Source organism: Pseudoliparis swirei, chromosome 8 (genome assembly GCF_029220125.1).
Source record: "Pseudoliparis swirei isolate HS2019 ecotype Mariana Trench chromosome 8, NWPU_hadal_v1, whole genome shotgun sequence".
Taxonomy (NCBI): domain Eukaryota; kingdom Metazoa; phylum Chordata; class Actinopteri; order Perciformes; family Liparidae; genus Pseudoliparis; species Pseudoliparis swirei.
This window is the reverse complement of record NC_079395.1, coordinates 14,307,590-14,334,374: the sequence shown is the minus strand read 5'-3', so window position 1 is coordinate 14,334,374 and position 26,785 is coordinate 14,307,590. Positions and strand designations below refer to the sequence as shown.

Genomic DNA, 26,785 nt, shown 5'->3' with positions numbered 1-26,785 from the left:
CGGCTGCGCCTTTGGTCCAAATGATTCCAGTCAACCCCCTCGCCATTACTACACCTCCACCTCGACTGGTTCCCTTGCTGAAGGACAACACCTCAACCCCTCTCTCTTGCCGTCCTCTGGGCTGCGGAGCTTTGGCAAAGGCAGCGGGTGGAGGTGTTCTCTGGCCATGAAGGTCCGAGTGGCCCGGGAAAGCCTCCTGTTCCGGCCGCGTTGGGGGGGGGGTGGGCTTCATATAATGAAAGGTACCTGAGGAGAGCGAGGAAACACAGGAGGACGGTTGAGAAGACTCTTTTAATTGTATTCGGCTCCAACTGCTCTAAATTCTCTGACGGTCAACAGTTAAATGAGGTGTGTGCTGTTGACAGGAGGACCTGTGTATAAGAAGGAGGAGGTGTTTAACCCTTGTGTTGCCTTAGGGTCGTTTTGACCCGAATCAATATTACACCCTCCCCCCGCCTTAGGATTAATTTGACCCCATTCAATGTTTAATGTCGGTGTTCTTTCAGTAGTCAACAAACAAACATAAAGTGCCTCACACTTAAACTTGGAAAACAATATTAATTCTAATAATTTTCTGGAGGTTTTAATTGCTGGCGTCAAATTGAACCCAAAGGGTAAAATATGTTAGTAAATATAAAGGTAACAGGAGGGTGAAACATTGAATCGGGTCAAAATGACCCAAAGGCGGGGGGAGGGTGTAATATTGATTCGGGTCAAAATGACCCTAAGGCAACACAAGGGTTAAGAGCGTCTGAGAGCAGGTGAGAATAAAAACTGGGCTCCCAGGTTAAATGACAAAACTGTAAAAACAGGTGAACGGCTTTGTGAATCTCCTTATTCTTTGATCCTAATGTGGTCGCGAAAAATAGCCTGAGACTGAAGCCTCGCCTGGATCTGTGTCTCTGCTCCACTGATCAATAACAACTCAAAATCTGACCTCCAGTGGGACACATGGTTCTAATCCTGGCCTGCCAAGGGCCATAATCGCCCCCTGTTAAAGAGCCCCTTCCCCTTCTTTTATACTCTCTCACACACACACACACACACACACATACATGCCGATACACACAGACGTACACATTTCCACAAACCCCCAAAAGCTACATATGGGTCTCTCCCAGGACTGGCTAAATTAATGAAATCAAGATGTTGCCACTGATGGGCCGGTCAACATGTGGTAGTGTACCTCGGATCAGCCCCCGCAACACACCGCACGCTCCCCTCCCTCCTGTCAAACACGCTTTGGGAAGTGGCTCCTTTCATTTGGGCGGCTATCTTTGTTACACAGGGGTCATTACGTGGCTACTCGGAGGGTTTGATGGGCAAGCTCATCATACGGGGGTCATGAAAGGACAGTGAGTGAAAGTGTGTGTGTCGGGATGGGACCCGGACGTGCCTCTGCATCAGGCCACGTGAGTACTGGGATGATGGTAATGTAAACTGAGGTAACCTGGCCACTTGCGCTCTCTGTCATACATGTAATTGTAGCGCAGCGCAGGGTGATTCGAGAAGCTCGCTCATCAGAGGGGTCTGCGCAATTAACAGGGGGTTGTGAGTTGGAGAATATAATCTCAATCCCACAGCCAGAGCCGAGGTTATAGAGGGACATAACCTCGAATCAATTATAGATCATTTAAATACAAATATAGAACGGAATCCCATGAATCAGAACAAAAACAACCGTTAACACCCGAGGAATGAAGTTTATTTGAAGCATACCTTGCTCTGGCTGTACTGTCCATACTGATAGGACGGATGGTGCTCCATGGCGTAGGCTTGGGTGGTGTAGGAAGGTGGGCAGTAAGACTGGGTGCTGGGCAAGGTGGGCATACTGGTCAGGCCCGGAAGAGCCTCCAGACGCTGGGAACCATGACAACTGGCCGCCATGCCTCCGTTGGGCTCCAGGCCTCCGGTCAGTGGGGAGAGGGCAAAGTCGCTCTGGGCCTGATGCGGCACTCCTCCTGGGTTCAACAGGCCTATCACCTGAGGGGAGGAATTAAGGGAAACTCGGTGATGAGAATTGAAAATAGAGGAATACTTTTATTAAGAATACATAGACAATTTGTTTATTAAAACGTTTTTTTTATTTCATTACACCATTCAATCTTTTTCCCTCCACTTAGGTGGCCTGTAGTGGAGGCTCCCTCCTCGCGGTACGTCTGAAATACATTATTACTGGCTTCCCTCACACATGTGGTTTCCCTTCGCTCTGCTTGCCTGATTAGGGACCTGAGGGTGGCTAAAGAGTTCAATCCTTTAGCCCACTAGTGGTTTCTGTTCGAATTATCCTGTCAAATTTATGGATGTAGAGGATATTTGTTTCCACTTTTATTTGTCCTTATCATGACACTTGGCTTCTAGCGTTGTTTTGCCAACGGTGTCGGTATATAAAATAAGCAAAGAGTCCGAGACTTTGGATGATCGTAATACGAGAAAGATATCTTAACGACACATTTTTGAGAATGCGATGGATGATAAGAAGGATTCCAACAGATTGGTATGTATCCACTGATGTATTGGGTCTCTTTTCTTCTTCACTTTCTCTTGATGCCCTAAAATCACCGTGTCCTTGTGAGGCCAGGGTGAAGAGGCCAAAGGCTACGTGGGAACAAGGGGTAGGGTGTGTCTGTGTATGTGTGAGAGAGCTACCTCTCCTAGTTGTGTATTTAACAGTAAGTGTGTGTGTGTGTGTGTGTGTGTGTGTGTGTGTGGGGGGGGGTTGTCTGTGTGTGTGTGCGCGCACGGTCATGTGTAATATAAGCATTTTTTGCTCTGATGTCAAGGGTGTAGGGGTATCGGTGATACATCGTGAACAGCTGCGCGTAGGTTTGCGTGAGAAGCAAAGTCACAAAAAAGTCTAAAAAGTGAAGTTAAAGAGCGAACAAAAGGAGAAGAAGAGTTACAATCCATGAAGGAGAAAGTAGATCTTAAGCCAAGCAAAAAAAATACAAAACAATAAATGTAAAGAAAAAGAAAACTGAAAAAATCAGAAAGGCATAGAATGAGAAAAAATGAGTAATGTGAAAAAATAAAAAAGTATCTTTCCCAGCTGACAACCAGCTGGCGCACACACATGTGCATGCACACAATACTGAGGCAACCTCAGGTATCTTTAATGTATATAATTTACAGTCGGTCTGTTAGTGATCTGAGCTTGCACATCTTGGGCCTGTCGGTCCGCGTTGATGTGCGGACCGACACCGAGACATCATTTCTCCTTCTGCTTAGGATGTGTGATACACAATAAAATACCAAAGTCTGTCGCGCACAGGGTCCCATCAAAATGTGAGTATTTATTGATGTAAGGAGCATGGATTCCAGAAAATACACATTTAATTCAGCCGCTCATAAATCTTCATGCTGCTTTCAAACAGGCAAATATGTCGTTTTAGAATATTTTTTATTATTTATTGAAATGTTGAATTAGTAAAATTGCTAAAAACCAACTTAAACTTAAAAAAAATTCTCCCTTGGTTATCGAGTGTTATTTAGCCTTACAACATCACACGTTGATGTGAGGTGTGTGTGTGTGAGTCCATTCCTGTGTCAGAGGGCTTGTGTTTATCGACATGCTCATGTGTCCGTGCACTCTGTGTCTGCAACTGAAACAGCAGCAGTTCCCGATGGTGTCTGTTTTGAGGTTGTTCCGGGGATTAGGTCTCAGGGGGGTGCAAATCCCGGCCGCTCGCTTGCTTGGTGAGAAAGGGTTCCTTTGGTATGCACCAGATCAGCGGTGAGACGCCAGAGACCCCTCACCCCAGGGAAACCACCGGTCTGACTGGAGCTCCGAATACAGAGCTAACTGCTCAGACAACAATATCGCCTCTCTAAAGTCAACCTTATCCATATCAAGACACCATCGCGAGAGTTAACTCAAGCTCTCCTGTTGAACACAGTCGTAGTTAGAGTAGCTTTCACAGACAGATTTGGAGATCGCCGGATAATTCCAGGGAGGATTTAACACAAAATAGAGCAAGCTGCATAACTTATTTAAAAAGAAATGTAAACTGTAAAGTTTCCAAAGTGCAGAGGTCTTCATGTCTCGAGTATCAATGTCATAGAGTTTAATCAATTCTAATGTACTTACTCTTATTAAGTTCAAATCAGGGAATTAATTCTTTCCTCATCTGAAATAGAGAGAACTGTATTGCAATATACATTCAAACAGCTGCAATGAATACATGAATTAAAACAAATTAGCCAACAAAGTGAGTCATTTGCATAAATTACACACTTTGTTACAAGGGGATAGATCACTTCATTCCAATCAATTAGGACACTGGAACATTCTGTGATTGCTATTCCAGACTGAGAAAACATTCCAGGCCGGCCCGCCGACCCTTCGCAAGATGAGACGACCACTCTGTGCGGAGCTGCCCGCGAAGGTTAATGCTGAAACCATCCGTGAGGCCGCGGCACCTTTGGCCTCTGTGTTGGAGTTAAAGTCCCTCGCCGTGACCCTGCGGGTGTGTGAACTCACACCGCAACTATGCGCTCACAGACAGGGAGGCAGGTTTTCATACCACTGGTGTTTTAACAAATTAAGAGTTTAAACCCGTCAACCCCAGACACTCGCAGTGTTCCTCTCGTCAACATCACCGACTTTAACCCGCCCAATGAAAACAAAAATACCCGAAGAATTGAAAAGTACATGTGGCTGATTCGTGAGGAGGAAACAACCAATTAAACTAGACGTCATATATCAAAGCAGTCAATTATCCTGAGCCACAATGGTGCCACCTACCACTCTCTGGCCGTGCACGCCGGCAGCCACAACAAAGATCTTCCTTCTTTTTTTTTCAACATACATACCATCCTTAGGCATTCACATCGTAACATGTGCCTGAGGCAGTTTTTTTATCTGTGCCTGACAGGAGTCTGAGATTCTCTCTCATGGGAATTAGTACCCAGCATGCATTGCATGTGGGCCGGCCACCCTTTGTGACGGTTAAAAGCTCGTTTTACGCCTGTTAGTCCATCTTCTGGGCTGGTAGGGAGCCACTGATGGCCACTGATGACTGTGTAATCGACCATAATTGTCTTTTCAGTTTTGATTTGTGTCATCGTCCGACATTCATACATCCTTCCTCGTGTCTGGTCCCTTTCCCCTCCCCAAAGACTGACGTTTGCCACCTTCTAAATTCATCAAACAACCCATCAGAATAAACAAAAATTAAAGGCTACCGTATTTCTTCGCCTAACAAGGTTTTTATCAATGTCACTGCAATGACACCTCATAGGTCACACACACAGTGTGTGTCAATATTCCTCCATAAGGTGCATCTCATAAACGCCATGAAGAACCATTAGTGCCCCGTTTCATGGTATGATAAAATGTGTGTGTGGATAGGTGTGTGTGTGTGTGTGTGTTTTAGACAGAATGTATGTGTATATCTGAGTACGGGCTTGTAAGCAGGTATTCCTCGTGTTTCCATATGTCCATGTTGCATTGTAACAATGGATGTGGAGACCAACCTGTGGTGAGAGGCTGTTGGCGATGGCGGGGTTGACCGTGTTGCTGTGTCCTGTCGGGCTCACAAAGCTGTCCGAGTATCCTGAGAAGCTGTGGCGTCCAGCCGACAGGCAGTACGCAGAGCTCCCGTCCTGGGAGCCGGCAGCCGAGCCGAGCCCGCTCTGGTGCACGGAGGTGGGGGGCAGAGGCTGCGGCCGGTGGACCGTACTGGGCTGCTCGGATGCTGCAGAGAATATCAACTTTATACTTCAAAATCCCATTCAGGCTTCAAATGATCAAATAAAAACACATTTCTGAGGCGTCCGTCTCCAGTACATCTGGGTGTGTTCTGCTGAACTCACCTTGGGCGATAGAGGTGGGAGTGTAGGGGCTGTCTGACAGCTGATAGGATTGCAGGCCGGACATAGCTGAGGGAGGGAAACCCCCGGGGATGAGGTGGTTAAACGCCATCAGCTGATTGGCTCCTGCCTGCTTCCTCCACCGGGCTCTTCTGTTGCTGAACCACACCTGAGAGAACAACGGAAACGAGAGTGTTTATTCACGTGAAAACCCAAGATAATAAGTTAATCAGTTAACTTTCACATATACACTACCGTTCAAAAGTTTGGGGTCATCCAGACAATTTCGTGTCTTCCATGAAAACTCACTTTTATTTATCAAATGAATTGAAAATTGAATAGAAAATATAGTCAAGACATTGACAAGGTTAGAAATAATGATTAATATTTGAAGTATTAATTTTGTTCTACAAACTTCAAGCTCAAAGGAAGGCCAGTTGTATAGCTTATATCACCAGCATAACTGTTTTCAGCTGTGCTAACATAATTGCACAAGGGTTTTCTAATCAGACATTAGTCTTCTAAGGCGATTAGCAAACACAATGTACCATTAGAACACTGGAGTGATAGTTGATGGAAATGGGCCTCTTTACACCTCTGGAGATATTTCATTGGAAACCAGACGTTTCCACCTAGAATAGTCATTTACCACATTAACAATGTATAGTGTGTATTTTTGATTAATGTTATCTTTATTGAAAAAACAGTGCTTTTCTTTGAAAAATAAAGACATTTCTAAGTGACCCCAAACTTTTAAACGGTAGTGTATGGAAGAGTGATTGGTGCTTTTGAAGCTTTGTGTGCAAGTGTGTCAGTGCGTGTATGCGTGTGTGTGCGAGGCCTCTCAGACCCATTACAGGGAGCTGAACTGATAGAGATCTTAACATCTGGAGCAGTAAAACCACAGACATCTTTGTGTGCTACTGCACGTCAATGGGTTCAGAGGGTAACAGTTAAAGCCAATATTAGCACGTTATCTAACTGAGACATCTATTTTGGGATCTTAACACATAGACATTTGTGTACAATGTCTGACGGAAATAGTGCGCTGCAGTCTTCATGCACAGTCGCTGCAGTGTATCTGAGTGTTCCTGTGTCTGTACATGTGGAGATAGGGGTCAGGCGTGGGGTCGAGGGTGTTGGGGTGGGGGGCGGGGGGACATGTCTAATGGCTGTAAGGAATGTGTGGCAACGACCCACAGCCATTTAATGGCCAAAAGACACTTGGCCGTGACGGATCGACATTATTATCTCGATCGGGTCTCGGTAACTGTTGAGTGCACGTCTCGAACCTGAACTCGAGCCTCCGTCAGTTTGGCCCGCTGAGCCAGCTCCTCCCGGGTGTAGATGTCGGGATAGTGCGTGCGTTCGAAGGCCCTCTCCAGCTCCTCCAGCTGCTCCGCCGTGAAGGTGGTGCGACTGCGCCGCTGCTTCCTCTTCAGGGGCAGGCCTGGCTCCGAGTCCACGTCGGAGCCCTCGTCCGAGTGACTGGCTGGAATCGCAACAAAAAAAACAACAGTCCGTTACTTTGACATTCAGGGGGACTCGCATATAATAAAACTTTGGGGTGAATACTAAGCTGGGATGGATTTGAGACAATGGCTGCTGAGTACAACACATGGCACAGAGCACATTTTGATTGTGTCCTCCTGCTCCCTTAAACTCCTCAGCGGTTCCTGAGGGGATCAAAAGCCAGAAGCTGCTTGAACATGGATTAGTGAGGACTAGATCCCTCTGGGGCATCTATTCCCCGGGACAGTGTGTCTCTCCCAGTCTTAGCCATGCTGTGCGCTATGCCGATAGGGTCCCATAGTAAAGAGCAGGCCGCCTTTTCGCAGGTGCTTCTTAATCTGTTTGTTCGGTTGAAGGCAGGAGAAAGCGACTGGCTAACTGTGAGACAGCCATTGGGATCTAATTCAGCAGAAGAAGGGAATCAATGAGGGCTTGAGACTCGAGACAGAGGACTATTGCTGCCTTTCGGGGGGAGGTTACCCATCTATTAAATAATGATTAGGCTCCGCAAACTAGCGTGACAGCCGGCCATTGTGCGCCATTACATGTCTGCAATCCCCCATCTCTCTCTCCGTCGTACGCACACTCACCAACATGCATCTGCTGCGTCTCGGCTGCGGGCTTTCACTGGGCGAACGCAGTCTATGACAATGCGTCGAACACAGATGGACACAAGACAGAGAGTTGGAATCCACTCCCAAATCCACCCCAGAGGGACCTCTTAAACCTCACGAGGAAGGTTCACTGCACCTTTTTGAAACGCAGACTATGCGGCCAACACCTAAGCTGAGGGAGAACAAAATAAGAGACTCAAAAGCAGACAGACAGGTGTAAGCACGCAAAAAGCTTCAGCAGAGGATTGAAGCTCATCTGTTTCCCCAGACTGCTCTTTCTCCCTCTGCCCTCCAGATCCAAAGCTTTAATTAAAAAGTGCAGAGTCAGACACGAGGGGGGGGGGGGGGGTTTGCAGGGATCTCCCTTTGCCTCTGGAGCCGCTGGAGCCGAGCAGGAAATGTTTGTGCCGGTTGCCAGTGTGTGTCTGACCAGGCATTACACACGGATTTGCTCCCTGGGAATGCTGCTGTGCTCCAGGCCGCCAGCACACAAGATTCTGATGCTGAGAAGAGCTCTTTATTACATTCGAACCGAGGGCGCCACGCTGGCATCCAGTCTCACGGAGGATTGGCTGGATGCTGAGATACTCTTGGAACCTGCACTGAGAGTTAGGATGTGGTTTTCTTTATGTAACGACGTGGCCCGAGACCCGTTGGAGCACATTTGAGAAGTGCAACAGGCATAAGGAGAAGGCCACACAGGAAGGCCAGTTGATACTTTTCCTATAAGCACATTTCTGCACGTCAATATTGTTTAATTCTAAGTCAAACTTCCATTCATCAGCACGTAAACAACCCTAAAGCAGTAGCCTCACACAAACGACGAGCAAAGTAACACGCAATGTCATTACCATTTTAATGACGACGGCAGAGAAAGAAAGCAGGGAGGACCAATGACGGAGCAGAAACCAAAAGATTCCTGAGGGAGGGAAGGAGAGCTCATAAAACTCGGAGGAGAAAGCTCCCCATTGGCACTGTAACTCATGTTAACTGCAGGCTGGGGGTGGATCTCTCCTGTTTTGCCCCCTTTATTTCTGTCCTTCCCTCTCTTTTTCCCCTCCCTGTTTTTATTATTAGTAACTACAGAGAAAACACTCCGTCACAGACTCTCCCTTAATGGCAAATGACATTGTTGCCTTTGTCATCCTCTGGCTTGCACTTTCTCTTTTGCTCTCTTCCTCTCTCACTCGCTGTCTTTTTTTTTTTTTTTTTTTTTTTGCAAGTGATGAAGCCAAGCCTTTGTATCTTAGCAGGGAAAAGCCTGTGGCAGGCCTCTGTTGGACCGATTACCACGCTCCATCTGTAGGAGCCATCAGGGACGCCCGGGCCCGCATTCAGGGGTCTGTCACCTGCCCAGCAGGGGAGTCCGGGGCAAAGGGAGGGAGGGGGGGGGGCTATAGGGTGAGATGGGGGCTGTAAGGCCAGGGGCTGAGCGGGGGAATGAAGGGTGGGAGGGAGAAGGGGAGGGGGGCACAAAAGGGTCCAGAGAAGGGCCACTGGGGGCTGTGGAGGGGCACAGCAGGGGAGCACCCCTTCATCCCCTCCCTCCACGGCCCGAGGGGCACAGGGCTGGGGGGGATGGGGGAGTTGAAGAGGTTGACATGGAGAGGAGATGTGAGGACGAAGGCACCTGACGAAGATGCTGGGGAAGGGGTGTAGGGTGCCAAGCTAAGGAGAATGGGGGTGCTGGTCATTCATAAAAGCCAACCTGTCCTTTCCATCTCATCCATTCACTTCACTTCTCTCTTTCTGTGCGCTCACCCGTCGCTGCATCCACATCTCTGACATCTTCAAACAGGGCTCTTATGCTGCCGTGGATTGATGTTAAGGCAAGCTGATGCAGAGCGGACTCAGAAAGGGTTGTTCCCACACATTCCCCGCGACAAATGGCAGAAGAGGATACTAAAACACACAAAGGGAGGCCTCGACCTCCTTACTTAAACACCCAAATCAAATTTTACGCTGCAGCTAAAGCAATAGGGAGCTGAAAATACTCCAAAGCTGCTCACAGTTTGTCCGTGGCCCTGACAAGAATCTTAGAAAGATAGATTATTATCCCTCAAGAGGAAATTGGGGCTGCTGGAGAGTTATCCATGAAACATACGTTTCAAAACAAAGAAAGGTGTAGACTAATTACAAGCTAGTTAAGATAACGTAGTTGAGAATAATGGAGTTATTTAACATAGTTTGAAGGGTACAGCACAGTTTAGAGGAGCGGAGTCTTCAACAAGTGAATTCAACAGGTTTCTTTCCCTGATCAGAGTAATTAAACGTGCATTCACAAGTGTGTCTGTGTGTACACAAACACAATGTACACACACTCAGAGGCCAGCAGGAAAAGCACAGCGCTACAGACCAACCGCCCGGGGTAAACAGAACCATGTATTGATCAAGAGAGGAGACTGACAGGCAGGGAAGATAAACTTCAGAGGGTCACAGATGTGAATGTCCAGTCCCATTAGCTTCACCTGCCCCGGCAGTACAGCCTCCAACACGCTAAAAGAAAAAAGAAAAGAAAAACCACAGTGAAGATTCCAACTGCGAGGATAAAGACTGCTCTTGTTTACTGCGTAGTCTACATCGGCCAAGATTCGCCTTGCCAAGCATTCACCCCCTCCTCCTCCCGCCTCCCACGCGCTCAAGTGACGTTAATATGAAGAGGCGTGCACAGACGCACACGGCCATATAAATGCGCGCAAAAATTCATAACTCAAAAAAGTGAATGGAGGTGGAAAGAGTGCCAGAAAGTGCGAGAGAGAATCAGAATAGATATTAAAAGGATGGGAAAGAGGCAAGACATCGGGAGAGGAGAGAAACAGTGAAAGGAAAAAAAAGGGATGAACAGCCTCAGTGAGAAAGAGAAAGAGAAGCGGAGCATATGGGGCAGTTTATAGCCTTGTCTTGGTAGGGGCTGGCTAGCCCTTCCTCCAGGGGCTGTTAATAGAGAAGGTAATTGAGCTGGTGACATGTGTTCGCAACACAAAACAAAGGGCAGAAGAGACAAATGAACTAGTTATTTGCCCAGGGAAGTAGATCTGGCCCTTTCAGGCCACAGAGCACAGTGCGAGTGGGCCACTGAATAAAATAGTGGCATGCTACATAGAGCCAGATCGAGCAGATGCACTGGAGAAAAAGAATAGTTAACTGACAGCTTATGGGCTCAGCTGGGGTTAACAGTTAAGGGAAAAATGGGAGTGAGTGGGCTGCTCACTTGACTTGCTAAAGAGCCCCCAGGATCCCGCAGCTGCCTGGGAAAAGAGAAGGAGGGGGCGGGGTGGGGGGGGGCGAGGATGCAGATATAGAGAAAGAGAGCAGGAGATGGAGATGGAGACGGAGATGGAGACGGGATGGATGGAGGGGGAAAAAATGAAGTGAATAAGCGCAGGAGGTTGGCACTTAAGGGACAAAAGAAAGAGCTGGCGATATGACTTTGAAAGATGTATCTCTGTCTGATATTGGTGAGGTGACAAAAAGCCACAAAATGGTCCTTCATGGGTATTATGTGTGCCCAGTGTGCGGTGGTTATTATTTAGTTCCACCGGGGTGCAGTTAGGTGACAGTTTCACGGTGGCATGTCCACCCTCGGGGCATGGACAAAGCAACGGCACAGAACCCACGCAGGGACAAAGCAACAGGCCAGTCTGCCGCACGTTCCAGTCAAACGGACACTAACCAGCAGAGCTCCACCGCGGCCTCGTTCAGGCCAGACAGACGAGCGAGCCAATTACCTCGCTCAGAATGACCAGCGCACCCTCAAAGAACGGGCACCGCCTGTACTTGAATTCACTGGCCAGAAGTGAGCCTACGTGTGCGTGTTAAAGTGGAGGTTACTGAAAACACTGATTCCCTGATCGGAGTTTAGGGAGTCTGTCAATTGTCATCTTTCCCCAAACATTATTGTAACCTCTCTTTCCTGGGGCCTGATAGTTTTAACAGTCAAGTGACCCGAGGTTAGCCCCTGACCTTTTCACAGCTACTGCACAGCGCTGCAGTACAGACGACCTCGCCACTGAACGCGCAACAAAACCTCACACACGGAGAGAAGAAGACATCCTCACATTCCACTCGTTTATTTCACACCTTACCGTCATTAAAAGGTGTATTTATATTGCTCATTTCAGCTTGATGTGCACATTTTCTACTTCATCTGTGGCTTTAACACCTGCGTTTGGACAAATGTAGGAAATAAATTCTGGAATTTAGAACATGTATTTTTGAAATATCTTACGTCCTCAATTTCTGTTATTTGGTGGGTTTCTTTGAAAAGGGGGGAAAAAGACATTAATCAAAACAGAAACAGGGCTGTGTGGCGTGTCCATAATGTGCAATGTGCTGGACGGAACAGCTCCACAAAAACTGAGGCTAAACAAAGTTAAGTGATTGACAACGCTGTCTGGCTTTACTCAATTAACTATCCTATTGTGCTCCTCTTTGCAGAGTCCCCTCGCCCCCGACCCTTTTCTCCTCACACTCCTTTATCCTCCCCATCACAGAGTTTTGCTTGGCTAATACTTCCAAGGAAATAGAGAGCTCTTTTTCCACTGGGGCTCCTCTCCTTGACCTTCCATTGCTCACTGCTTCTCTTTCAGTCACTTCACAGTGTCTCTGGGGTTAGTGGGGAGAATGTGGAGAGTACATCAGCGCCGAGGGGCAGGACCCCGGCCCATTACTTCAAAGTTGGCCTGCATTCATTAATTGTCCTTTGAATTAATATCGGAGGATCACAATGCGGGTGCCAACAGAGAAAGAGGCTTTAATGAAGCAGAGAGTCGGCATTCAGTTGCAGATCAGCCAATGTGGATTTTGTCTCTTGCCTTTTGAATCATGCCAACACAGAACGTGAAAGTGATGATATTTATATCTGAGAAGGGTGACAGAAAAGGGGCTGCGAGCTATCTGTCTATATGTCGATCTATCAAGGGAAGAGGGTATATATGGTGGACGTTGGTTTGTTTTTCACTTAACACTCCACTAGGCTAAACTGGCATTATATGCACTATTAACACAGGAGAGCAGCGAGGGAGGCCCACGTATAGAATTCTCCATTCTCCAGGCCTGAGATGGAAAATGGAGACGTGGCTGTATAGCAGACATTCCTCTGGTTACATTGAGGCCTTCTGTCTCCGCTAAACCTCCAATCTTCAGCTCAATTTCCCGTAGAAATGCAAGGACCCCTAACAAAGACACAAGTTGAAGAAATTCAACATCTATTCATCTCCGTTTACAGTTGTGAGTTATTGCCGTGCATGCTCGGTTGGTTTTGCTCCCATGCGCATGAAAGTGATCGGTGTGTGTATTCTTAGATGTCTGATGGGAATTTAAATTATGAAACTTTCAAATTGGATTAGATGGCATGCATGTGGCAGCTGCTCGTGGAAGTTTGCCGCCGTCGTCATTCCCCCCCCCCCCCCCTCGGAATATATTGCCAACAAGTTTTAATTGCTTTTAAAATATGGTAAACTCTCAAACACAAATATGATCTTGCAGCTCTCCTATTACTCCGTTTCCCTCACGGTAAATCCAAGCCAAAGTCACGGGGAGCCAGTAACCCAGTTTATTTACACAAACAAAGTCCTACTCAGCTTCTTTGACAAAAGCAGCTAAATCTTTCATGTTTTGTCAGCACTTGATTCCTCCTGTCCCTCTGGCTATTTGCCTGCCTGCGGACAATAGAGGCAGGAGAATGGCAGCAGATTGTTGGAATGCACCTCAATGAAACCAATTATTACATGTTGACTGCGTTCACCATGGCAGATTTGAAAGAACTGGGCTCATTCAATTTGGCACCGCAGGATTCCCTTTTAAAGAAAAGTTGTCCCTTTGACTGTTTGTATTTCTGAGCTTTCTTTTTCTTCTTCTTCTCTTTCCCTTTCACCCCTACTGCCATAAATGGATCCTGCGAGAGTAGCTACTCCTCTTTCATGACTTTGGTTACTTTAATTAGTTAAATGAGGCTAAAGTGCTAGCAATAATAAATAGAGGGAAGGATGCTATCTATTAATTGAGTGTCACTCATGGCGACACAATAAAAATAAATCTTGGCACTGTTGCATCATTTAATATTTAGATTAAAAGTATCAGATATACAAGTCGTCCAGCTTTATGGGCAAATGTGATAAATGTCAGAAATAATTCTTCTCAAGCTCGCAGCTCAACCATGCGTGCTGCTTAAATTCTCTGCACGGGAGTACACTGCACCAACATAACTCAACAGTTAAAGGAGGAGTAAACAACTTAGCATCAGATTCATCCCAGCAAGCATCCTTTTCCCACAATGCTCCAGTCTGCTAATGCCATGCAGACCTGGGGCTGCCCATATACTTTATCCCACAAACCTTAGCAGTCCTTTTCCCAGACAAATAAATCTAAATGAGTCAGCTTTGATCTTAGCACTTAAGGAAAGACAACAATAGTGGTCCAGGAGAAAGGGGCAGAGAGCAACAGGCCTCTCTCCGCCACAACAATAGCCTCTGCAAACACCTACTTAATCAATATTTGGCCAGAAGACACTCTCTCAGTCCCCAAACCACCCTTTTCACATTCTAATGAAGAGCTCTAAAAGAGAAAAACAACAACTACTTCCACAAAGAGACACAAGAATGAAATAGTGCTGCTCTGTATATCAATGGGGGAAAGTGCCTCAGAGCTGTTTGCATGTAGGATGTCACCTATTTGATGTAAAATGGCTAATGTTGTTTGTTTTCTTTATACAAATTCATACCAGCCTGAAAGTATTAATTTAAAAAATATTTCAAAATGTTTCGTTTTTTCCTCTTTTTTTCTTAAAGTTGTGTCAAACACACTCCGGTTTTAGCTTTTTGAACAAATAACAAATGAATTTAAAGAGGATAAAAAAAAGTGCCGCGCAGATTCTTCTAAGAAGCGATAGGATGCATCCTAATTATCGATTGCAGCCATCTGGGTATTCATTAAAGTGCTGGGTTTGTTTTCGCAGTAATGAGTTGGAAAAGTGAGAGAAGTCCGCGGCCTGATGCTGGAGATGTGTCTGCGTGAAAGAAGGAGAGGGAAGTGCCACAGATACCGCATGAATGTGTGCGCCCTGGGCGGAAAGGAAAGGGGCGGACTGAGTCCGAGATGAAAGTGGAGAGAAATAAAAGGTTTGGATTTAATCTAGTGGGGAGAAGGGTTTCCCTGCGCTCACTGGCTGCAGGCGTCACGCTCACTGCGCAAAGACTGTGACTAAAGCCCCGTGCGCCAAAGTAACGGCCCCGTGCACTGTAATAACGCGAGGCCTGACGAGCGTCTTGCTTGCGGATTTTGTCCGTTATCATATATAAAAAAGGAATAATTAAACCAAATCGAAACGAACAATTGGTACCATTAAATGTATATGAGTGTCACTCCGTGATACTTCCACAATACTTCAAGTGTTTCTAGATGTCTCGTCATCAATAATTAACTACAGGCTGCCGCATGTCTCCAACAGCAACCTTTCCCTTTACGGCAACACTGCTCAGACCCCAACAGGTCGTAAATCAACAGGTGTTTGCTTAAAGTCGACGCGGGTTGTTTTTTTTCCGTGATTTTTTTTTTTCTCAATGAAAAACTGATAGCAGTGAGGAAAAGGCCCCAAAATGTTCAACTTTTTTTTGGAGCAGTCTATAAACCAGGACGCACCGGGCCTATTGGTGGGTCTGAATAATTCATCGCTCATTGCGGGTTCATAATGTCTTCTCCCGGCCTTTTGTCAGCACAGTTTTTTCTCCCTTTCTTCCCCGTTTTGAAAGGCCCTGGCGTCTTTTTGTACACCACTGAGCCGCTCACTCGAGTTTGGCTTTTGTGCTCGTCAAACTGAGGTGTGAGTCTCAATGGACTCTCCGTGCTTTGTCCCCTGAAGTTCATCCTCAAGTGTCCAATTGTGTGTAAAAAAAAGAAGAAAAAAGAGAAAACTTTCTCAGGCTTGGAAGTTAGACAAATGTTTGATTATCCACTTAGAAAAAAAACTCTGCACATTTGTTAAATCTCAGAAGCCTAAACGCATGCGTAAACACCTGGAACGTTAATGTGTTTAAGGTGTTTGTGCAGGTTGACAACAAACAGCTGGCTGGGATACACTCCATAGCTCTAAATATCATTTAAATTAGTACTTTGCCAATTATTTTTGTATTGTTATTATTATCATTAGTGTTGTTATTGAACGTTTTCTGTCGATACGCTGAGAATCAGAACGCAACCATCCACATGAGTTCCCGTTCTTGGAGTTTGCGTCATTTCTTTGGGGTCGCAACGCATACAGCAAGACGTCCTCTTTATGAAGTTATAAATTATAATGTTGCACTTACATCGGTCTCCCAGGATGCCATCGATACTGTGTTTTGTCCGCGGTTCGTTTTCCTCCATCTCTCTCTTCACCACATCGTCATCCTCCTCTTCATCATCACCGGCCCCGCCGAATTTAGAGCGCATGATGCGACTGATGGCGCTCACTTCGAGAAAAAGGGATGAAAAGAAAAATGTGAGTTGCAGAAGAAAACAAAAGATGTCCCGCATGGAAACAATATTAAAACGTGCTTTGAAGTGATATGTTCACAACATTTATTCTAATTAATTATTATTGTATTAACGTTTATTTTAATTAAAGTTAAGAGGAAACATTTGTTATATTTCTTGCTGCTGCAGAAACTCTCGCCTACCTGAGGGAACGTTGTTCCTGTCGCACACTGCATCTTTCAGTAATTTGTCCCTGATCTCCCAGCTGAACATGCCCGGGTTTTCTCTCTTGTACTCTTCGATTTTCTTGTCCACCTCTGGAGAAGAGGTTTGCTTCGATGGGAGGAAGGAAGGGAAACAAGTTTGTCATTTATTTAATTGTTTTTAGAGTCAAGATTTCTTTTACAAAGTGAGACAGCAAAATGTAATTATTTGTTGTGAAACAATAATTCAGATTGTTTAACTTAGTAGAGGATCTTCAAGTCAAACGTGTTCAAGTTTGTCAAATAACTTATTCACAAAGGTCTCGTAAACTTCATGACTTTGTTTAGGATTTTTTAAATTATTATGATATGTCACAGTATTTAGCCTCTGCGTTTCATATTGTCGGCTTTTTAAATGTGATTTCATGTGAAAATCTGTAATTGAAATCCCATAATATCAAATGGCTCTTCTCAAAGTATACTTCCGAATTTTATAATAACTTTCTTCCCATATTTATGTTGCATGTGAATTCCCCAAAGCATCAGCGACGTCATCCCGTGTCCCTCACCTTTGGCTTGCTGCCTCCGATGGCCCCCGGCCTGATGGAGCCTGTCTCCTGGTACCGGCACAGGATTTTGGAGACGCAGCCGTGGGACACGCGCAGCTGACGGGAGATGACGCACGGCCGGACGCCGTGGTGCGCCATCTCCACAATTTTATGTCGGATGTGGTTGGGGAGAGGTCTGCCGTTTATGAAGACGCCACCGAGCTGGTTGACCCGACCCTGTCCTAACGGAGTGGAGACTGCACGGCCGTGCGTGGGATTCAGTTAGTTGAGAGCTCATAACAATGTGTGTTGTGTACAAGAACTATAGTTTAGTTTTAGTGGTGAGAAACAACTTTCAACCTGACCCTCTACCTGATGGATATCGTTCACGAGCAGTAACACTCGGTGCGATTTCTTTCCTTCTTGCAAAAAAAAAAAAAAGTCGTTTTGTTTGTTTTTTTAATATGAACATTCTTTGGCAATAAACCTGTTTCTGATTCTGATTCTGATTTTCTTCTGATAAAGTGTCATCAAATATAGAATATTATCTTAGAAGCGGTATATTAAATTACATTTGTACTCAAATAAATATAAATGTATTGCAAGTGGCATAAGACAACAAAATAATGTATGTATCAACAAGTCAGTCACGTCTCTCCCAATTAATGTGATAAATTCAGACGTGATACCACTTTAATAACAACAAATATATAAAAATAATAGCATAAATAATTACTTTAAATTAAAACGTTTAACAACAATTCATTCATTTAAACAGCACAAAAAAACAACGTCGTGTTCAAACTGAATATCGACTTAACCCGACATAGTTTATTTAGTTTGTTTTCCAAAAGATAATTAGGTTTAAACTTTTAAAACAATAATATTAAACAAGACTTTTATAATTAAAAAAATTACAGGTCAAAATCTTTTGCAGAACTCGAGTTTGACAACTTTGCTGAAGTTATCGAAAAGTTGTATTTTCCTCAGCTCGGGATCCGCAACTGGTGGCCGCCTCTTACCTTCCAGAGAGTATCCTGCCCGCGGGTAGTTCTGGTGAGGAGTCGGCCTCATCATTCTCTGTAAACCTCCTGCAAGCGCTGTCATGGTTCCTGACGGTCTGTCAGGTAACAGTTTAAACGAAGCTGCCTTTGTTTGTCCCTTTTAATCCCAATAAAATATACTCTTCAGTGAGTTGTGACGCGTCGTCTTCCCCGCAGCCCGCTTCCCCTCGAGTAACAGGTTGAGTCGCCAGGAGAACCACCCCTCAGAAGGTCGTCGACGGGTATCCAGAGGCAGATGTGGGCCGAGGTGAGAGTTTAAATCAAAGAGCAGGTCGCTAACAGTCCTGCGAGGATTGAGAGGATGGATGCAAGTCAAAGGTTTTATCTGTAGTCGCTGTCCCCTCTGACTCCGCGCTGCGCCTCCCGATTGGTCAAAGACCCGGACGTTCGGAGGCTGGAGGAGCGTTGTGATTGGACAGCAGGGGCTCCCCGCAATTTGTATTGACCCCACGAGGTCAGTGTGTGGTGTCACACGCTTCCAATGCTGCGCACGACACTTTTTACAATAAGAAACGTTGACTAAAAACAATAAAATAACTATTACGTATATTATTTCATATGTCCCTGGCTGTTCTTAAATAGTAATTGCGCTCCTTGTCTCGCTAGTATCAGGACACTGTTGGGTGTATATTGAAGAAAGTTCACCGACAGACCATAAGACAACACTGCATGTTGATTGAGAGGAAAAAAAATACAGAAAATTACATACAAATGTTCATATCGCCTTCTGTGTGTAAACATTGAACATATACTTACCGAAATGCACTCAATCTTGCATATTATTATTTCCCTAACTCCATCATAATAAGAAACAGTCATTATTGTTATTATTACATGAGCATAAATAGTAGGTGTTTGTTAAAGTTGTAGCCAGCGTGTTTTTTATTGGTTATTATTATATTATGTACGTTAAAAAAAAGAAAAGACAAATGACATGAAATAAGCTAATTGACAAATGTGTCTTCTTCTTGTCATGGAGTTAGATTTAACCAATATGCGGTCAGGACGTTTACTTAAGTCCATATTTTTTTTAGAAAGAATCCATGGACACCACCTATATTATTGATACAGTTGTGATATGGCGCTCATTTGTTTTGCGCACAGAGGCAGCAGCATCTTGGAAATTGTATATCATCGATTTAAATATGTGATTACTGATTTGCCACTTGAAAATTATTTTACCGTGGATTAAAGTATGATATCCTGAATTTATAATTATTTAGTAAAATCATTATTATTAAAAGTATTATTATAGCCATTAATAATACACTTTAGCCTGCACGTCACTTTCTATTGAGACACACACTCCGTTTCCACTGGAGTCAGTGCATTGGTTTAAAAAAATATATAATTGGTAACTTCAGTAAATGCCACGAGAATAGCATGACATATGACGATAACTAATATGATTGGTTTGCATGAGGTGTCTATATACTGACATGTTATGAGCAATAAACACGTCAGACAGAGACGACATGAGTCCATATGTTTTCTTCTTCTTTAATCAATGAAAGTATAAACATTTAAAACATGTTCCTTCCAGACATGCGACACACAGTCCACGTCAGGAGAGCGATATGGCGCGGATGCGGGGGAGAGGAGGACCTATTTTGTGTCCAGCTCACCCCACGCAACAGCTCTGCACGGTCATCTAGTCGTTGAATGAATTCAACAATAGGTGCGCGCGGACCCGTGGCTCAGCCACACGGCAGTGTAACACACCCGTGCAAATGGTCGATTATAGACACATAGAACCACATGAGGGATCATTTGACTTTTCTGAAGCTCGTGGAGTTGTGATAATTATGATAATTAGGCGTGTTTAATAGACCGATTCTCCCCCCCCCCCCCCCCCCTCAGAAATAAGATCATACTGGCTGAGGCCTCCTCAAGCTGCATTCCATGAGTGACTGTGGTCATGACCTCTTTCAGACCAACTGATGCATCATCAGAACCCACTGCCGCTTCTTAGCTGACTCGGGACTTCTAGCAGGCAATTCATTGATCACCATCCGATTAGTCAATACCTGTTGCCTTGTTGTCAAAACACAACGAGGATCAAGAAACGATACAGCAGCTTGTGTGGAGGATGAATAAAGCCTCATACATGCAATAAGCAACGCCAGCTGTTTGGTGCTACTGCTGTGACATGTCTTTGTTTGCTAAAAAGTGAAATAAACACCAAATGTATAAGACACAAGGGTTGTGAGATGATATTTGTTTATCCAAGTTTGATTTTACCCAAAAAGATAGCAGCGGAGAGGCGTCCTTCTGTCCCTTTGATTGTTGCGCAGTATGTGGCCCAATATATTGTTTATCCTCCTGTAAGACTTCATGTCGAAGAAAACGGTGCAGTTGACACAGAACATGTGGAAACATTATATGTCCATAAAAGAAGGAATGGGGGGAGAGGAAGAAAGTTATCATACTAAAGTTTGACTATCATGAAAAGGATATTGGATCTACCATGTCAAATCAATTAAGCGGGGTAAGCTGAGTCAGAAATGCGCTGTGGTGGACAAAATGCACAAAAAATAAAGAACAAAATGGCCCCTGAAAATAAATACTGGGTTGCATTTGCTGGGCAGGCGCACGGCTCAAGCCAGGGGCTTTAGAGGCTGTATTTCTAAAACCAAACGTAAAAAAAAAAAAGAATAATTAGCTCTGCATCCACTAAAGATAAAGTTATTCTAACAGCCAAACAACCCAGAGGCAGTTCTGGTCTTGGCTGTGGCCCAGAGCGTGAAGGCCCTGCACTGCATCCGACTACACGGCCTTAGAGCCCTGGAAACAATCTCCATTCTCTTCAGAGCTTAATACTGCTCAGTATTCATGATAAACGCCATACGCCATCGGATCAAATACAGATCGACGTTTGCGAGGCAATAAGATCATCACAGCGATTATCTGACATGAGGGACTAGACTTCCAGGACTTCAAGTCATTCTCAACATTCAAATCGTCAGTCATGCGTTCCTAACTGTAAACAGGCCGACTGTAACTGTAGCAGGCAAATTACAGCTCGAGCTTACTGTGACAAGCAGAGTGACAGATACCTTGAGAGGCTGACCTTCATTAGCATCATTCATTGTTTTGTATGAAGCTTTTAGAACGTTAGAACAACAGTCGCTTGTAAAACAAAGTGTGCTTAACCTTTATTGGTCTTCAGAGAGTCATGCTGCAATCACTGCTGTGAGGGAATTTTGAATAATGTCTGTTTCTGCAGCCGCCCACAGAGATCTAACTTTGGTGGAGGCTTTGACACAGAGAACGATTACTTCTGCCAAATTCTCTCTTTGCAATATCAAACTCAGATTGGGACATAGTGTAGTGCAGTATTTCTTGGCCACATGTTATGCAGACATAAAGCTGCACTCGTTGGAATAAAGCCTTCATTAAACAATCTGCAATTATTTTGATTTGTGTGTGTAAATGTGTCAAAATATTTGTGTTATGCATTTCCTTCTGTTTTATTGCAACGCACTGTGTATTATGTTAACACTGGAAAGAGGGAACCAGAAAAGTGTGGTTATGCCCTTCAAAAATAATTGGACTGCATCCGATTTTAGTTTTAATGTTTGCGATATCGTCATTTATGTTTGATGTTTTGTCTTTATCCCCCTGCAGCAGTTCAATGAGCTTTGCATCACAAAGACATTGTGTGAAATAAGATAAACAGATTAAGAATGGCCAGGCCGACATTTAGATAAGCATCTCGGAAAGCGTTGCATCTTCAGAATAAGGAAGTCCCTTCTGTGATTATAGCCTTAGGATGTTACTGTTACCAGGTACTTCCAAAAGACACACTGTTTTTCTCATGTGTTTGATCTTATCAAATACATATGACCCACAACACTCTCATGGAAACTCAAACTGAGGGCAGTTATCATGACAAAGAGCCACAAGGTGCAACCAGGTGAGAGAGAGAGGAGGAAAAGATAAGCGCAACATTCGTTAACCAGACAGCCTCTGGGCATGCAGGGACACTTTAATAAGCTGTTGAAGCGAGTAAATAGTGGGCTAATAATGGTGTGTGTGTATGTGTGTGTGAGTAAGACTGCATATCTGATGTTGAATTTCGCACTTTCCCAAGAACACTGGATGCCTTATGATCTAACCCAATATAACATTTCAGATATGAGATATATCCAGCCCAATATTATGTAAAGGAGTATATGTGGATTGTGAACGCCACTGTATGAAAGTTGATAGGTTCTTTACTGAATGTGTTTGCACATATTTTAAAGGATCACACATTGTTTTGTACCTACAAGTTTTGTTTATTAAATATACATCCGAAATATAGCATACAAAACATAATATAACATGTCAACCGTTGGATCTTATTTGAAAAGATCTTGGCTATATGTAACAGTCTTATTCTACATGGCTTGCGGGATTTCCAATTGCATTTAGTTCATATGTCATTGTTTAATTCATAAAAGGTACAGATTTAACATTAATTGCATGAATAAGATGAAAAGGACAATTGTCGTCTTTCTTTGTGCATCTTTAACATACATATTGTTTTTGTTAATAACTGTAACTCATTACAGTTTCTACACTGCTAAAACGAACTGCATGTAATTGTATGCGACTGTAATCCAGTTAGTCTGACAATATGCTCCGAGCCCATGAAGCATCATCACCGCTCCAGCGTGCAAACATACACTCGGCCACAAGAGGGCGCACGACAGCTCAATCGACTGTGACACTTCTGACGCCATGAAACCCACCAGCCTCATTTTAAAGGGATGTTTATCTAACCTGACAAAGAGGAAGTCTTTAACAGAAGAATCCTTCACTTGTTTGTGATGACATCATACTATTACAGCAGGTTTTTTTTTTTATCCATATAGAAATAGCCAATTAGTCTGTACACAACCATAATTACAACACCACTTAGCAGAGAAGGGCTTTCGTTTCGAAATTCTGCTCTCACGAGAATATGTCGGAGTGCATTGTTATGGCCCACAAAGACATATCCAGATGTAATGCGACAGACGTGTATATGGTGGAGATATGCTGTTGTCAAAACTGTTCTGGACAACAGCTGTGTCCAACCTCGTAGAGGTGTGGCTTGGTGTGGGTGAGGCTGAGTGGCTAACCTTCGACAGGCAGACACAATACCTATTGGCACATACTTCAGCTGCTGCGTGCTGCTTATTCTGAGGTTTGAAGGGACCTAGACAGGATAGTCCAATTCAATAATTCAGATTAATATGAACAAATGTGAATAGAAAATAAATTAATCTGTATTTACTGGTCAGATAATCTGTGTAGATGTGCAATCACGTTTTAATCGGAGTGTTATATCTTTTGGAAGTACAGGGACTTTGAAAGCATGTGGGAGATGACGCTTCCAGCATGGAAGGCAACGGACGTATGCAAATGCCTGACCTGCATAGAACAAATCCCAGAAGGTCAGTACATCAAACACACAGACTGATATCTGGTATTTAGATGCAGCTGAGAGGGTGTCACGTGTCACCGCTGATCCGCCGCTCGGCGCTGTCCACTGCTGAGGTGCTGAAAAGCAAAAGGGCACCAAAACACACGGTGCTCTTTACTGTCGCTGCAGGCGCTAAATTGTAATTATACGGTTAAATAGGGCTATTAAATCGACCTTATATACATCACACACACTTGTGACAAATCAACCAGGTGACACAGACCAGATTAGGAAATCAATTTGAACAAGTCTATTGCCTGAATGACTTGAATAATGTGGGTACACTGGAGTTTAGTCATGGTGAAGCCGATATGTCCCCGGTCTCCGGGTTGTGCCCCGGGTCTCTGTGATGGAACAACCGGATGGATCCTGACATCTGACGGGGCTGACTCAACCGGGAAAGACACGGAGATCTTCTTCTTTTCTCACTTTAAAACGTTTTATTGCCATCTGGGCTTTTTCATTTTTATTTTATTTGGAAAGTTTACAATATCAGTTTATATTTTGAGTTGGACAAACACAAATTAATTTAATTTAATGAATATCGTTATTTTATTTTAGATGTATTTGATACAAATGAGTTGGACTAACTTAATTACATTGTATTGCACTGATGTGCTAAATTTGAGTTGGAGTTGCATATAATTATTGGATGGAAAACCTGCCAACAATTTAATTGAGTTCATCCAATGAGTCATTTCTTTGAGTGTACGCCTTCCGCCGCTAGAGTCTCGACGCTCTGCACTTCCGGGAAGGTCGAGGATGGAGACCCGGCTTCGCCGTGTGTCGCCGCCGAACTCCGGTGCCGCAACACCGGGTTCATAACCTACCCGACAACCGCGCGTTGGCCGAATCGCTCCCGCTCACAGAGCACGGGGCCGAGGACTCGTCGGGCACGGCTGTCCAGACGCACTCCGCTGTCTCTTCGGCCACTTCTCGATTGAGCGACGCCAGCTGTCAAGACGAGCTGTGCGCGTGACCGGCTGCGCGTGCGCCATCTGCCACGCTTCCTGTCTCTTATTTCCGGGCCTCATCTATGTGCACAACTTAAAGACCACCGCGTGGCCCGTCGGCCCCATCTGCTCATCTGTCGCTCGTCCTCACGTGGCTCACCGTATATACCGACCGGAAACGGAAACAAGCAACTTCGGTTCCCTCGCGTGATTCTAGAGCTGCAAGATACACAAGCTTAGCCTTCCTCGCGTAATGAAACAGAAAATATATTAATTTATATAAATTCATATACTTTTTTTGACTTCAAATAGCTGCTCTGGAAAAAAGCCTATAATTACATAAATGGGCGGTCGTATAGGAGCGTCACGTGTTACATGTAAACAATATCTGTGGCATAAGTGAACTACAACTCCTTTGGATACAGTGTGTGTGAAGCTTCAATGCCTTCCCATATTGTTTGCTATTTCTTACGGAATGCACCTCTTGTATGCAACTCTATATGTTCTTTATATTTACTCCCTTGGAATTCTCTACAGTAAAATACAACTGTAATAATGTGCACAATATATATATATATATATATATATATACGCTGACGGCTTAAAAATCATTGAAAGAGCTGGACTTGTCTTGCAAATGGAACTATTAGCAAACACAGACTTGAATAATGGTTTGTTTCAGCAGTATCCCTCCCTTCTCTCCTCCCACACTTGTTTCATTGCAAACAAGACAGGCCTCATAAAGGAGCTAAGAAGCGGTGCAACCAGGTGTACGTGTACTGTGTGTAAAGCTGTGTAAAGTATTATTACATCACATTACATGTCATTTAGCAGACGATTTTGTCCAAGTGACTTATAATAAGTGCATTCAACCAGAGTACAAACTCAGAACAACAAGAATCAAGAAAGTAACGTTTCTTCAAGAAAGTCAAACAACAAAAGTACCATAAGTAAGAGCCATTTAAGTGCTACTGAAGTGCTAATCTGTGTTTTAATCCAGATATAGTCGGAACAGATGTGTTTTTAGTTTCCGGCGGAAGATGTAGAGACTTTCTGCTGTCCTGATGTCAGTGAGGAGCTCATTCCACCACTGAGGAGCCAGGACAGCAAACAGTCTGGATTTTGTCAAGTGATTAGCTCAAAGTGCAGGAGTCACAAGTCGATTGGTTGTTGCCGAGCGGAGTGAACGTGCCGGGTTGTAAGGTTTGACCAGTATGTCAGTGATTTACATTTTGCCGACATTACTACTGTAACGGGACCTATTCTCCCAAAGACAGGACCAGCTCACACCATGATCACCTTTGTGTAATTACACTGGCTCCCTGTGGTTGACCAGGTCAGCAGGGGATCCCCAGCCAATGACCCTGAGGGGACATGAGCCTTCACAAGATGAGAGAAATAACGTTGGGGTATGGGGCCAAAATAAGCAGTGTTGTAAAGTAGTGAGACAATGGAAGTGCAGAAGACCTCCTATGGGGTCTTAAATCAGATGATGGGCTTAAGTTTGGTTTCAGTCATATAAACTGCAAGAAGATATAAACTCCACTAACGACTTGGTTCACACACAGATCACTCTTTAAAATAGTCTCTTCTTAGTCATCATTTCCCATGTTTGAGAAAATCATAATGAAACTAACCCTTTAATATATTTCTATATCTTTGGGTTATTAGATCAGTTATGATACAAGATGTCTCCATTATTTAGCTGAATCACAACAACACCGTGTTGTTTTAAGAGGCAACACTGGTCTCAGGAGTTAAATTCTATCTCTTTCAGGTCCCTCAAAGGGACTCCTTCACTTGGTCATCCAGTCGGTGAGTAATGCCACTTAAATGCCCACGTGACAAAAGCTTGGGAAAAAAAGAGGGGTGGCAGGCTTCCACTGGGAGCCACAGGCAACACTGTGTCTGGGGCAGGGGGCTTCATTTCACAGGCACTGCAGGGTTTAAAGTTAAAGATTACTTTGAAATCTGCATCCCCGACCATCAAACTCTCCTGCTATACAGCCCTCCCTCCCTGCTCCCTCCAGCCATCACTCCTCCCAAAAAAATGAAAAGCTGTCGCCACAGAGCAGGGGATGAGTTGGGAGCAGATCCTCTTTGATGACGGAGAAGGATCCTTTTGTTCCCTAATCCCCACACAATCCCCCTCCCTCCCCCTTTCCCAATAAATCCAA

At 44.4% G+C, this 26,785-nt stretch overlaps 1 protein-coding gene across 2 annotated transcripts; it reads right to left on the bottom strand.

Moving 5' to 3' along the window:
* Positions 1–228: 228 nt before the first annotated feature.
* Positions 229–18,246, bottom strand: pax3a (paired box 3a). 2 transcript variants are annotated; one of them, XM_056420913.1, is made up of 9 exons: positions 18,162–18,246; positions 17,161–17,396; positions 16,592–16,721; positions 16,241–16,384; positions 7,104–7,303; positions 5,815–5,980; positions 5,476–5,696; positions 1,720–1,983; positions 229–246 (listed from the first exon to the last, which is right to left on the bottom strand). In XM_056420913.1, the coding sequence occupies exons 1-9, from the start codon at positions 18,244–18,246 to the stop codon at positions 229–231; spliced, it is 1,464 nt and encodes a 487-aa protein (XP_056276888.1). The 2 variants fall into 2 exon arrangements, with proteins under 2 accessions (XP_056276888.1, XP_056276889.1); XM_056420914.1 differs by lacking the exon at positions 1,720–1,983 and having other exon boundaries at positions 16,235–16,384.
* Between the last annotated feature and the right edge of the window lie 8,539 nt (positions 18,247–26,785).

Excerpts from the sequence above, each read along its gene's own strand:
- pax3a (XM_056420913.1), bottom strand. The coding sequence starts at position 18,246 with ATGACAGCGCTTGCAGGAGGTTTACAGAGAATGATGAGGCCGACTCCT. Across the intron at positions 16,722-17,160 it reads TCGGAGGCAGCAAGCCAAAG|CAAACCTCTTCTCCAGAGGT; the intron begins GTGAGGGACACG and ends CTCCCATCGAAG. Across the intron at positions 1,984-5,475 it reads CCAACAGCCTCTCACCACAG|GTGATAGGCCTGTTGAACCC; the intron begins GTTGGTCTCCAC and ends TCCTCCCCTCAG.